This window comes from Polyodon spathula, chromosome 8, assembly GCF_017654505.1.
Source record: "Polyodon spathula isolate WHYD16114869_AA chromosome 8, ASM1765450v1, whole genome shotgun sequence".
Classification (NCBI taxonomy): Eukaryota; Metazoa; Chordata; class Actinopteri; order Acipenseriformes; family Polyodontidae; genus Polyodon; species Polyodon spathula.
Window position 1 is genome coordinate 23,700,171 of NC_054541.1, and position 14,424 is coordinate 23,714,594.

The 14,424-nt window shown below is 38.8% G+C and overlaps 1 protein-coding gene across 1 annotated transcript; it reads left to right on the forward strand.

Moving 5' to 3' along the window:
- Window positions 1–189: 189 nt before the first annotated feature.
- On the forward strand, window positions 190–11,266 carry hsp90b1 (heat shock protein 90, beta (grp94), member 1). Its single transcript, XM_041257219.1, has 18 exons — window positions 190–376; window positions 1,574–1,676; window positions 1,976–2,117; window positions 2,340–2,456; window positions 3,844–4,175; window positions 4,276–4,387; window positions 4,576–4,698; window positions 4,790–4,906; window positions 6,000–6,137; window positions 7,867–7,944; window positions 8,051–8,116; window positions 8,551–8,820; window positions 9,444–9,689; window positions 9,775–9,911; window positions 10,068–10,146; window positions 10,270–10,425; window positions 10,842–10,952; window positions 11,183–11,266. The coding sequence occupies exons 1-18, from the start codon at window positions 328–330 to the stop codon at window positions 11,213–11,215; spliced, it is 2,409 nt and encodes an 802-aa protein (XP_041113153.1). The 5' UTR covers window positions 190–327; the 3' UTR covers window positions 11,216–11,266.
- Window positions 11,267–14,424: the final 3,158 nt, after the last annotated feature.

The following is a 14,424-nucleotide window of genomic DNA, read 5'->3' on the forward strand; positions in this document are numbered from 1 at the left end:
AACATAGTTAACAATTTTGTTCAGCAGCCAATCAGAAGAAGCCACGCTCCCGACGTATAAAGTTGGACTTGGAAGGCTCTGATTGGGCGGTGTAGGCTTCTGCTTGCTGTGTAATTGGCTGCTTGTTGTGCGTGGTGAGCCACGATTGGCCAGAATGTGTTTTTCACCTCTTTCTGCGTGAAGGCTTTAATAAATGAGACGCAGGAGGGCTTTATCTGGTCCTAGTTGAGAACAAGTGTTCCTGGTGGTAGATAGAAGGATAATTTGGTAAACGTAGTTTATGTCAGAGATTTATAGCTAAACATTTCCTGTAAGCGTCACGTAAACATGAGGAAACTGTGGCTTATAGGTCTCCTTTGTGCGCTTCTAGCATTTAGTAAGTATTACTTCATTTGTGCTTTGGTTGTCGGTTCATTTAACCTGCAGTGTAACGACCTAACCATCTCAGAGAATTGTATTTATTGTCTTGTTTTGTAGAAAAATACACACTTGTTATTGTAATAAAGTGCTTTTTAAAAATGTGTAATCAAATGTTAGTTTTGCTGTGTTCTAATTCGTAATTCTGTGCTTGTGTAGTTTCACGTGTTTCTTCTAGAAGTTTCTATTCCATCTCTGTTACCCGTGAAAGAGAACTCGCATCGCACTGGTGTGTGTATGTGTAAAATTTATATTTGCACGTCTGTTCTCACGTGTTTTTATATACATGTGTACAGGATATATCGTATATATTAGATTAAGAAGGCTGGCTGTAGACAAGAAATCTAGAGCTAGGTTTGCATGAAGTGTATTTTTACACCAGTCAAATAGACCCTTAGTTTTGCGCACCTGTGTTGGATAGCGCTGTGGGCAAAGTCATCTAGATTCTTGATTACCGAACTGTCAATATGACCAGTCGTAGACTCGACTAAACTTGTGAGCATGTCCGTGTAGTGTGGCTTGCTAAGACTGAAGTTGGCAAGACACAAGGCAACTTTCGTTAGTCTTGTTGTCGCTAAAGACAGGTAATAGTTTTGGGGATGTATGTCTTTTTAAGATTAAAAATGCATTTAAAGTGACAGATGGATGGGGTGGGGGTGGGTCTGGGGACTTTTTTCTATCCAGGCTTAACTGCTGGCGTACACTGGCACTGATTAAAGTCATTGTGCCTCCTTGTGTACACTGCTTGCTGTAGATCTGCAACCAGCACTGGCTGCCTTGTAAAGGACAGGCTTAGTTTCACTTGTGAAACAAATCTATTCATAAGTTATCTTAATTTGCCATGCCTCTTAGACTTGCCAGATTGGTGGTGATTAACAGTAAAGGCAGTTGAAATTAATTTTTTACCCATAGTCTACTTGCAAGACTTAGTAAAGCTGAACTGCAGTGTGAATGTAAATGAGGAGGCAGATATCCAGTCTGACTTGTAACGCCCCTTAACATCTGTGTTGAATAATTAATCTGTTTTGAATATGTTTCATACCTAAAGTGATCAACTAGTAACTAAATACTGTTTTACCTCGTGTGGCTTTGGAAAGGAAGCCTTTACAGTGTCTAGTCCTAAACACAGCTAAAACACCCTCTTTTGCAATTAAAGCATCAGTTCGAGCGGAAGATGAAGTTGACATAGATGGAACTGTAGAAGATGATTTGGGAAAAAGCAGGGATGGGTCCAGGACAGATGATGAAGTAGTTCAAAGGTTTGTATTTCCATTTACTTTTCAGTTCCTCTTGTTTGTCTCTGTGGGTCTGAAGGGCTCATATGCCATGCTGCACAGTTTGAAGTCACTTTTCAAAGTTCTGTACTAGACATTGCATGTAAATTCCTAGTAGACTTACATTATTACCTTGCAAAGACACTGGGCTATAGTCCTTTTTACTCAAACTGCCTAAACTTCTCGGTAAATACAGACTTTACGCCACAGTATGCCAACCAGGATTGTCAAATGTGCCTTAAATGCCACAGTGTTTCTAATGTCTTGGTATGTCCTGTCTGCAGAGAGGAAGAGGCTATCCAGTTAGATGGGCTAAGTGCAGCTCAGATAAAGGAGTTGCGGGAGAAATCTGAGAAGCATGTCTTTCAGGCTGAGGTGAACAGGATGATGAAGCTGATCATTAACTCCCTGTACAAGAACAAGGAGGTGACTATTTGCTAACTTCTGGGGATAGTTTGTCTTGACTATTTGCTGCGCCATAAAATTGAACTTGGATTTAGAAACAAAAGCGGTCTTATAAACTTTAGATAGCTGTTCATGGTGTTTTGAGAACTAATAATTGGCAGCCATACAAGTAAATGTTATAGTTTTTGTATCTAAAATGATGCAGTTAAACATACTTATCTTCCCCATTCTGTCTGCCTTAAGATCTTCCTGAGGGAGTTAATCTCCAATGCCTCTGACGCCCTAGACAAGATTCGTCTAATGTCTCTGACCAATGAGGATGCATTGGCTGGCAATGAGGAGCTGACCATTAAAATTAAGGTTTGTAAAGTTAATTAAGCGTGAACGAGTGCACAGACAGAAATCAGAAAATCCTGAAAACACTACATTTTATAGGGTCCTACCTATACAATTTTCTCACTGGTTCTTCTACTAAAATACTGTTATCGACAAACTTGTAGGAACAAAGATTAACAAATAAATCATTTTCTATATAAGGCGTATGTTAGTCAGCGCAATCAGAAGATTGTGAATTAGCTTAACTAAACTGATAAGCCAAGGTCAGAAAAATGAATAGTTATTGAAACAAGTTGTCCCAATAGTGCTAGAATGGATGAATGGGGCAATTTACAATGTGTGGTTTTTATGCTTGCTGCTTTATTATTTTAATCGGTAAAGCTCATTAAACATCGAATTCCCCAAAAAGTGACAAATTTACATATGATAAACTTTGGTAACCACTCTTTTCTTAACAAAAAATTTGAAGTGGTCTGTAGTTTGTATAGTTTTATATTTGCAGTCTGTCTTGTCTCCGTTCTGCTGTGAATAGATAGGAGTCGCTGTCGGTCATCTCTGTGGTCCCTTAGTAGGCTACTGTAGTTTCGCTGTCATGTCATCCCATTCAGACAGATCTCGTTTACTGAAGCAACACTAGAATGCTCTCATTTGTTTAAATGACTCTATCAAGACTAGTCAGCACCAGTCATTCTAAGCGCCTACTTTTTAAATTTTGCAGGGCAAGGTGTGGGTAAGCTTTTGCTATAGGTATACAGTAACAATTACTAGTTTTGATTTGAAAATGGGGCACAAGAGGAAAACCAATGAGTATTGTACATAATACCCTGACCGATGGCTGAAGTCTTTGGCAGGACGAAGTGGGTCGGTCTGCCTTGCATTCCAGTGAGTCTGGCTGTGCTGAAGCAGGAGAGGCAGCGCTCAGACTCTGAATAAGTTCAAGTCCGTCCTGTTCAGCTATCAAATGTTTGTTCTGGGCATGTTATTTTTACTCGTAAATTTGCTATAAAATCTGTGTAATACACTTGTGTGCTGGTTTTCTATGGTTTATTAGACCATTTTTAAATATGTAGGATCTTTATCTTACACAAGATATAACTCTGCTGTGACCAAACATTATTTGAGTTGAAATGTTGGTAACCATGGTTTTGTTACATATTAAATATGATGAAGGGGCTTCGCTAAGACGTTTCTCAATGGCATAGTGTTTTTTTTTAATTAAAGCATGTCTTTCACCCATTCTCTACTTGAGTTGAAAAATATATAAAAAAATTGTACATTTTTTTCTAAAATAAACGTTAATTTAATCTGCGATTTTGCAAAATAAAGTTGCATAGTAGCAAGCATATTTAGATGTACATACATTTTGTTCATAAAGGTGTAATTCCTGTATCTTATCTGGTTTGTCTTTTAGTCTGACAAAGAAAAGAACATGCTGCATATAACTGACACTGGAATTGGAATGACTCGGGAGGAGCTTGTTAAGAATCTGGGCACCATCGCAAAGTCTGGGACCAGCGAGTTCTTAAACAAAATGACAGAAATGCAGACTGATGACCAGTCTACATCAGAACTCATTGGACAATTTGGTGTTGGTTTCTACTCTGCCTTCCTTGTGGCGGACAAAGTCATTGTAACATCCAAGCACAACAACGACACTCAGCAGATCTGGGAATCTGACTCCAATGCATTCTCTGTCATTGAAGATCCCCGGGGAAACACCTTGGGCCGTGGCTCAACAATTACGTGAGTTTTATCAACATGCTCAAAATAGATTAGTATCATTCTGTGTCATTCTAAATATCTCAAATTTAATTCTTTGTGTTAACCCTAATATTTTTTTTAGGTTGGTAATGAAAGAGGAGGCATCTGACTACCTGGAACTTGAGACCATAAAGAACCTTGTGAAGAAATACTCCCAGTTTATCAACTTCCCCATCTATGTTTGGAGTAGCAAGGTGAGTGAATCTTTGAGCTATGCTGCCAGCCAATGCCATTAAAGTGTATGTGTGTGTCTCCTCTCTGTCTCACATGGCTTTATTATAAATACAGAAGCCACTTGAAGTGTACTGTTAAAACGTGTCTACTTTGGGTAAATATAGCATGTTGTATATTCAACATGTATTCCATATTGTGCCTTGTTCAGACTGAGACTGTGGAGGAGCCCCTTGATGAAGCAGAGGATGAAGCAGAAAAGGATGAAACTGATGAAGAGGCTGAAGTTGAGGAGGAGGATGAAGAGAAAGAAAAGAAACCAAAGACTAAAAAAGTAGACACCATTTTGCCAACTGCAAGTACATGGCTGTAGTGATGTTTATTATTTATATATATTATAAAAAATATTTTTTCTTTAAATGTAGGTGGAGAAGACAGTATGGGACTGGGAACTGATGAATGACATCAAACCAATCTGGCAAAGACAAGCAAAAGAAGTGGAGGAAGATGAATACACTGCTTTTTACAAAACCTTCTCCAAGGTAAATAGACCTTGTAGATTTAATTGTTGTCTTATACTTAGGTCCCATGCATCTGAAGGACTGAACAACATACATTTTATTGGTTAATTTAAGGGCATCACTTATCAAAGTTTCAGGATTATAATTTTTTTCTGATTATCCCATGGACAAGGTAGATAACGGGTTTTCTGCATGCAATTGATCGTCTGCAATACAAGACAGTAGTATACTACATTATATGGCACTTAGTTCTTTTTCTAAAGAGCAGCACTACAAACTGCATAGCTGAAGGTGCCTCCTGTGCAGCCAACCCATAGCTACAGCGTTGGAGGACAACGCAGCTCTGGGCAGCTTGCAGGAAAGCCCGCAGGCGCCAGGCCAGTCCACAGGGATCACTGGTGCACGGTGAGCTGAGGACACCCTGGCCGACCTAAGACCTAAGATTTTACTTCCTACTACATGCAGGCAAATGCAGTGTTTGCTTGATTTGATGGAGACTCAGTCGCGGGATGGCAATTTAGCGTGGATTGGAGATTAAAAACTCTGACCTCCATGGTGAAATGAAGTAAACCTCACAGATCTGAGACTGAGCTTAATAATAATAGTAGTAATAACCTCTGGATGACCTTGAAACAAATTACTGGTTATGGGATTTTAGTAATCGGTTATCTGTTGTCATCCAGTGATCCCTGCATCTGTAGCTTCAACTGGGGGTGTGAGCTCTGCAAAAAAAGCCCAACAAAACTTGTACAGTAAATATTTTTTGTCACTGGACTCGAATTTCAGGAAAGCCAAATCAATGTTAAACACACTGAACTATTGCCATTCATCCCACAGCAAAGAAATAACACTTAAATGTACAGCTGCGTGCAGGACGGTCTTGGCAAGACATCATGTTGCCAAGTACACTGCAAAAGTAGCATGCACCTAGCCAGGAAGTGTTGGCTTTCACTATACAATATGCTGTTTAAAATATTTTTGCATATTTTTTAGACTACTGAATACATTGGAAACCTTTTGCATGTCCTCAATTTGACTGTCCTGGGCAAATGGACAAGCCTAAAAATTGAACCCAGAGTTTGTGCCACAGTGTTTCAAACTCTCTTCCCTGTAGGATACAGAGGATCCATTGTGTTATATTCACTTTACTGCTGAAGGAGAGGTTACCTTCAAATCCATCCTGTTTGTACCTGGTGCTGCTCCACGAGGGATCTTTGAAGAGTACGGATCAAAGAAAAATGACTACATCAAGGTATGCATTTACTCTTCACGTGATGAGGGTATGGACTAATTTGTGGCTATGTATTTTATTGGATATTTCCCTTCAAGTGGTGGCTAGGTGGTTCTGTTATGAACTTATTTTAAACAAGATTGTTTAGTGGACTACATTTAATGCAAGTAGTGCTGGGACAAATCTGAAAATTTGAACATTTGAGGTGTTCGGATATAAATGAGATGTTCATATTTGCTACAAATTACAAAAATACTTTTCACTTACTGCCTCACCAGAAGTGTATATAAATAAAACAACAAATGAAAGAGCTCTATGTGTTTTTTTTAAACATTTAAGATAAAAAAAAAAGTAAACTTATGTGCACTCTTAATGATCTCTATGCTTTGTGCTGTTTAGCGCGAGTGAGAATCTCATGACAAAGGCAAGCACGTAATTCTGAAATTCTTTGCTTAAACGGTACCCTACTTGCTGGATATGTGCAGTGGTTTTTATATAGATTGTATTTTCAGTCCAACTTCATTATAACTAACCCCCCTGGAACCTGGAGAAATGTTTGTTACATCAGGTTGTACACTATAATGGGTTTGGTAATTTTGCTGTATCTGAGGTAATGAAGAAATGTCTGAATTGAGTGTCTTTTGTACAGTAGTTATTTCAAGGCAACTTCACATTGGTCAACATTTAAACTATTTAAAAGGAAACGGTAAAGAAATGAAAGTGCACTTCCATGCTGAATACGATAATTGCATGCCCTTTCTCTTGAAAAATGTCTAGCACAGATTGCTTTGTATTTTGTGCTTTTCTCAATGCGTGTTTCAGTATTGTTACTGCCTCACGCCTGTTGCCATGGTTGCAGTTTGTGAAGATGGCAACCATTGCATAGGTGGCATGATTTGCACTACAGTACGTTATCTATGGATCAGCCTTCTCTTCCAATTAGCTTACCAAGCTCTTTGTTATTCACCGAGTACCACATTCACACTGGAGGAAGTTGTCAGACCATACCAAGATTTTGTAAAAGTGTTCCTTCTAGGGCTAATTTCCATTGGGGGGGTTCTTGCTACTGGATAGTTAAAGGGGGTTCGTTATATTAAGGGTTCATTATAGTGAAGTTAGACTTTTTTTTTTGAGACACTGGAATGTAACACTTTTTTTCACCTTCATTTTACAATGCCATTACCATGTTTTAGTAAGTGTTTGGAGTTAAATTTCAGTTTTCATTTGCTTGTTCTGCTACAAAGACACAATTAAACTTCATGTTACTTTATAAAAATGTGCGTGGTTACTGTGAAGAAATGGAAATTGGAATGAATGAGAAATGCGGTGTCAACTTTATGTACCATTTCGGGAATAAACGAACGTTTAACTTGAACTGCTGTTTGGCATCCTTGGTTCTGTAGTTCATTCACTGGGGTAAAGTAAGGCTTACACAACATTCTTTACTCCTGTGATGTTTTTCTACTTTTTAACTGCATCGGCGACGTCCCTTGACCCTGCTGCTATGCTGTCTCTGCCTGCATTCTGAGCAATGTAATGGCTTTTATTACCTTTTGAAAACTAACAGGTATCCAAGCAAAATATTTAAATGGGATATCCAAACACAAATCCCAGCACTAGTACTAACTTCAAATAGAACACAGCAAATGACGTATTAACTGAAACAGTTAATGAAGAAAGCTACAAGCACTGTAGTTTAGTGTTTTTTATTTTCATAAGCTGTTTAGATGAATATTGCCTTTCTCCACAGCTGTTTGTCCGTCGAGTATTCATCACTGACGATTTCAATGATATGATGCCCAAATACCTGAACTTTGTCAAAGGAGTGGTGAGTGATATTGGATTTATTGTTACACATTTGGTAAGGTAATACTTGCTTTATGTAATGCTACTGTTGAACTGGTTGATCATTTTAATTTTGTATTCATGTTCAGGTTGACTCTGATGACCTTCCTCTGAATGTGTCCAGAGAAACCCTGCAGCAGCACAAACTCCTCAAGGTGAGTTTTATTCTGATTGTCTACAAGTAGTTGCACTGTGGTTTTAACACAGTGTAATAATGGAGAGCCAATGATCAATAAAGTAGAAGCATTTATTTTAATATTGAAATTGGTCTGCATGTTGCACCAACATTCTTACATTTGCACAAAGTACTATTTATCCTATTTTGGAACAACTTGGCTTCAATAATATGTATGGAAACACTGGTTTGTTCGTGTGATGCATTTATATTAAGAGTACATCTTGGATTTGTCTACCTTTTCATGATCCTGGTGAGCCTGTTTTTAGAAAGGTATGCTTTTTGTAATTCCTTGTCTGGAACGATTTGTTACTGTCGCCAGTTGGTCCCTTTTTGAATTCTAAGCATTTAATTAAATGGAACCAGGGTGCTGTTGGCTCATCTATTTTTTGTTTTGTTTTTTTGTAAACTCAGGTCATTCGTAAGAAGCTGGTGCGCAAGACCCTGGACATGATTAAGAAGATTGCTGATGAGAAGTACAATGAGAAGTTCTGGAAGGAGTTTGGAACAAACATCAAGCTGGGTGTGATTGAGGACCACTCCAACAGGACACGCCTGGCGAAACTGCTGCGCTTCCACACCTCTCACAGCGAGACTGAGCTCAGCAGCCTTGAGCAGTATGTGGAGAGAATGAAGGAGAAGCAGGACAAAATCTACTTCATGGCTGGAACCAGCAGGAAAGAGGTATGGGTATATTGTAACAATGTCAAACATTTACTTTTTTTGGATACCTGGGTTTATGCAAACTCCAGTCAACATTCTTAATCCCCTTTTCATGTTGGCACATACCTGGATCACACTGGATAGTGTGAAACCTCAGGATGAGGGTTGACATGCTTTGACGTGGGTTGAGCAAGACAGTGCATGAAGGGGTAAAATAACAGCCACGCCTGCGTGAAGGTATTGCTTCCTCAAGGAACATTGTGTTAGCCATATTTCTGTTGCTTCAGACACCAGCATGAGCCAGATTGCAGGGATGAAGATGTTTGCTCTAATCAACACTTGGGCCGACCTGTTCAATCCAAAGAATACTTCCGGGCCATTGATATTCGTATTGTTTACTTGCGTCTGTCGCCAAGGTCAACCCTGCTTTGTCAAACAGTGTGAAATCGTGTAGCCAACCTGCATGACACCTGGTCCTGACCCAGGTAGAGCAAGCCAGTGTGAAAGGGGCTTTATATTGCTGCTTTTTTGGACCATATGTTCATTGGCATTAACAAACGTAAACCAGGCTTGTTCTTGATTTATACTTCACATCAGAAGTTTTGTCTAAGATTGCATTAACAGCCAGTGATTTATCTCAACAGGCACAGTCCTCCCCCTTTGTAGAGGCACTTTTGAAGAAGGGATATGAGGTGGTCTACCTGACGGAGCCGGTGGATGAGTACTGCATCCAGGCCTTACCTGAATTCGATGGCAAACGCTTCCAGAATGTAGCCAAGGAGGGAGTGAAGTTCGAAGAGAGCGACAAAGCAAAGGAGAGGAGGGAGGCAATGGCAAAGGATTTTGAGCCCCTCACCAACTGGATGAAGGAGAAGTCTCTGAAAGACAAGGTGAAGGGAGTGTGGTTTGAGGAGAATTTTTATTGGCTTTGAAATTCTGCTTGAAAAAGATGTGTGAAATTTCTTTCCTTTCCAGATTGAGAAGGCTGTTCTATCCCAGAGGCTCACTGACTCCCCTTGTGCTTTGGTTGCCAGTCAGTATGGCTGGTCTGGAAACATGGAGAGGATCATGAAGGCACAAGCATACCAAACAGGAAAAGATATTTCAACGAAGTGAGTGCTGTTAATGTGCCATTTTGTGCTAGTAGTGGCTTTGCAAAGTTACGGGCTTAAGCAGTTGAATTTAAGATCAAAACGTCTTCCATTGCAATTGTTAATTGTTAGTGAGGAGATGCTGTATAGGTATGTATTTTTAATTTGTCTCCCCAGTTACTATGCCAGTCAGAAAAAAACCTTGGAAATTAACCCTCGACACCCCCTCATCAAGGAGATGCTGAAACGTATAAATGTAAGCTGTGTTTCTAAAATTTGTTCTTTCATTTCAGTACAAGAAATTATGATCCTAGTTACTTCTGTGAAATTACGTGGTACTGAAAGAGTTAACCAACTTGTACTTTAATTTTTCCCTAAGGAAAATGAGGACGACCAGACCGCAGCTGACCTAGCGGTGGTTCTGTTTGAGACGGCCACCCTCCGTTCAGGGTATCAGCTGGCAGATACCAAGGAGTATGCCGAGAGGATAGAGAGGATGTTGCGTCTCAGCATGAATGTTGACCTCGCTGAAAAGGTAACGCTAATGTTTGGTGTAAACTAACAAGTTAATTGGCAATGAAGCTTTGTTTCAGCTCTTCCTGGTTACTTTTTTTTTCTTGCCACAGTTATTGGGTGGTTGTGGGGTAAACAAAAATCGACACTTTACTGACTACACTCTCAACTGCCTAGCATTTTCCCGAGGGAAGGGGTAGTAGTGTTTGTGGGCACTGTGCTTATGTTTTGGATTCACCATAATCAACTAATTGCTCAGTTAGCGGACACTTATCCACAGAGACTTGGACAAGGGGGTGCACTATGCAAGTGCTGCTGCCGAGTCACTTGCAATTGGACATAATTTCATCTGAAGGAGGTTCTGAACTTTGGGCGTGTAACTTTTGTAAAACTTTCAGTTTGAGATGCCTTCTATTCAGACTTGTCGTCTTTACTCAGGTTGAGGATGAACCAGAAGATGTGCCTGAAGAAACTGCAGAAGAGGAAGATGGTGAGGATGAGGAAATAGAAGCAGAAGAGGAAGATGAAGCTGCAGAAGAAACTGAGCAGGTCAGTTTCTCAATAGTGCGCCAACAGTTAATACTGCCACAATTGTAACTTGGAATGGATTCTGGTTCTAGTAGATGTCAATGTCCTTTAACTGGGGGGCCCTTTCAAATTTCATGCAGCAAGTTGTTTGTCTGCATGTGTTTGAGGGCCATGGTGTCTTCCAATAACTTGGCTAATTTAACAAATCTCTTTCTGAAAAGTGTGTGAAATGCCTTTTTATATATTTACAGCAATCATCCTCCAGTGAAAAAGATGAGCTTTAAAGTACTAAGAGGGCTGGGCTGCACATGATCAGGAGCGAACGGCCATCAGCTTCTATACGGCCTGGACCTGAGACGACCCCCCCCCCCCAGACCTTTTAGGAGGGGGCAGAAGAGGGTTTTTTTTTTTTTTTTAAACATTCCTCATGATTTGTACATTTGTTTATTTAACTGACAATGTTTCTTGAGTAAAACCATCCTGTCAAGTGAACCATTAAATGTTTCCAAAAAAACAATTGTGTGTGTCTCTTACAAAAATCCAGTTTGGTGCACAGGTAATGTTACTTTGTTTTGTAGACTGTATTTATAGGTAGGTAACACCCCTTAATCTGAGGGTGCATTGGTTCGACCTCCTGTTTTGACTGAATTGAGGTGCCACCCAAGAATTAAAAGAAACATTTTGAAGTGTTTTAATGTGTTAACATTAATTTGTCATGTTTGAGTAAACATGTGGGTTTTTTTTTTTTTTTTTTTTTTTGGGGGGGGGGGGGGGTTAATTGAGGCTGGTGCTGTAGAGTGGGGATTTGCCTGAATACTTCTTGAAGGAGGAATGCAATACCAACTTTTAGTAGCACTGAAGTAGGGTTATGTTAGACTTTTTTTTTTTTTTTTTTTTTTTTTTTTTTTTTTTTTTCTCAAAGGTGACTCTGCAACAGAAAGAAAGTAATGTAGAACCATGTTTGGTCCATTTCAGTAACCCTGTAATTGCAAGCTTAACTTCCTTGTCTGCAACAAAGTACTGTACTTAGTCCAGAGTTGTAACGAATTGAGTCCCGGCCCAAAAGTCCCCACTCAGTCGTAGTCTTCATGGTAAAATAAATTACACTGGTCAGTTTTGTAATAACCAGTCCTTTTTTTCTGATGCATACAATCCCTGCCTCGGAGTGAGGTACAAGAGACAGAGAGCAGAGCATTTGGTAGTATGGAAGGTAAATGGAGTACCTGTGGCCGTTGACTTTGTAACTGGTATGGAGTAGACTGGGAGATAAATATGGTCTGCTTCCTGACAGCACCTGAGAAATGCCAAAACTAAAATAACTTTTTTTTTTTTTTTTTTTTATTTCTTACCAAGTATCAATAAGAAATTACTACTTTGCAATGTCAAATACATTTAAGTGAGCTTAACTTAAATGCACTAGAAAAAAAATGGTTGCTGTTTTGTCTGGTTTAATTTATATTGATCTAAAGTTATACTATTTAAAAAAAAAAAAAAAAAAAAAAAAAAAAGCAAATGTAAAGCCATATTACCAATTTTAGTTTTAAAATCAAAACTACCACTTGTGAATCCAAACTCATGTACAAGCTTAAAGTTTTGCACATGAAGGTTTACTTAATAAATGCACTGTTGAAGAAATGAACACACAATCCACCCTCTGGAGCTTTATTGTGTTTTTTTTTTTTTATTTATTTTTTTTTTATTTAAATACATTCCAGTAGCCTTACACCCCGATGGTTAATGAAAACGTCTTTGTTTTCCTGAATTGAATTAATCAGCTCTAGAAGTGTTTGATTAATACATCAGGATTCATGAAAATGGGCAGACCAGACCACAGCAGCATGGTTCTGGGAGTAGGAACAATAAACATTGCAGACTAAAGGTGGTGGATTGTGGAACTGCTTTGTATTACAATATGTTGGTGCCTAAGCAAACTAGAAACACTGTACAGAGATCACATCCCATTAAACTCATGTATTGGTTACACTGTGAGGGGACATGGAATTCTATGGCTTCTCAATAGCTATGGAATACTGTACCCCCGCCTATGTAGAACATTGGGGAACCCCAGTGTTTAATACCATTGAACACCTACCTCACAGGACAGTCTACAAAAATCATATGACATGATCCATTAAACTCATGTTTTGATTACATTGTGAGGGGATACAGAATTCTATAGCTTCTCAATAGCTATGGAATACTGTACCCCCGCCCATGTAGAATATTGGGGGACCCCAGTGTTTAATACAATTGAACACCTACCTCACAGGACAGTCTGTACAAAAAAACAAAAACATGACTCCTGACTTCAACGCAGACTTTATGGGAGTAACGCGAACGCAGCCAAAGATTTATTTGCAGTCTACACTGACTGATAAAGAAAGCTTTAACCAAACAGAAAAGTAAAATAAATTTAAAAAGACACGCTGCCCAGTATCTGTGTTATGTTATACTTGGTCTGACTTCTATTAATTGCTCATTAAATATTATCAAAGTCTTTCTCAGTGACACCTCATTAATTAGTTTACATTTCAGAAGCAGAATTTCACGTCAAAAACAATATATAGAATTGCTAAAAAATAAATATAATGTGACGCTTTTGTCACCTCAAACTAAGTAAAACAATAAGTCTGAGAACATCACAGTATCTAACAGTGTGGCGCGTATACTATATTTGACATTCCAATTAAGCCGTCTTGAAAAAGAGATAAAAAAAAGGCATTTGCGCAGGCGTGAAGGGATACCGAATTCCATGGGGTACCAAAGTCAGCGTCTCAAGACCTACTCTACCTGTTGGGAGGCTAGTAGGTATCTACTGGGCCCATTCCTATGGGATAATTTTTGCGTGATAACGTCCTATACAATCGACTGATCTCAATCCGATCGGGTGCTTGTTCGGTAAACACGGTTTTAACCTAATTTCATTGTTAAGAATAATAAATGCATAAGTCACCTGCCTGTCTTTCCTATACACATCTGGACTTCCATGCAATCGTCGCTTCTTTAGAGCGATGTTTCTGCGCATGGGTCGCAGAACGGGGCAGTGCTTACAAAATTGCATTTTTCATAATAATTACGTATGAAAAATGGGTAAATGTGAAATCTACTAAAAAAAGTTTGATGCATTTTTTTTTAACATGGCGAAAACCAGCACAAACCAGCAAAACTTCTTATGCCTCTATTGACTCTCCATAGAAAAAATTCTGCCGCGCTCTCTGTATATACCACAATGCTATGCGCGCAGTGAGACGGAAGTCTCCATTGAAAATCAGCAGTCGAGTATCTTGTTAGTGTATCTTTGTGAAAAGGTAATACGTCCGATATATAATATATATATATATATATATATATATATATATATATATATATATATATATATATATATATATATATATATATATATATATATATATATTTAAAATTTAACGCCAACATTTTTGTTCAGTACAGAGGCAACACGAATTAAATGTCTACATTATATAAACAACGCAGA

What these genes read in the sequence shown, in the direction of transcription:
- hsp90b1 (XM_041257219.1), top strand. Translation starts at nt 328, where the DNA reads ATGAGGAAACTGTGGCTTATAGGTCTCCTTTGTGCGCTTCTAGCATTT. An exon ending in AGATGCTGAAACGTATAAAT is followed by an intron (nt 10,147 to 10,269) that starts GTAAGCTGTGTT and finishes TTTTTCCCTAAG; the next exon opens with GAAAATGAGGACGACCAGAC. An exon ending in CTGCAGAAGAAACTGAGCAG is followed by an intron (nt 10,953 to 11,182) that starts GTCAGTTTCTCA and finishes ATATATTTACAG; the next exon opens with CAATCATCCTCCAGTGAAAA.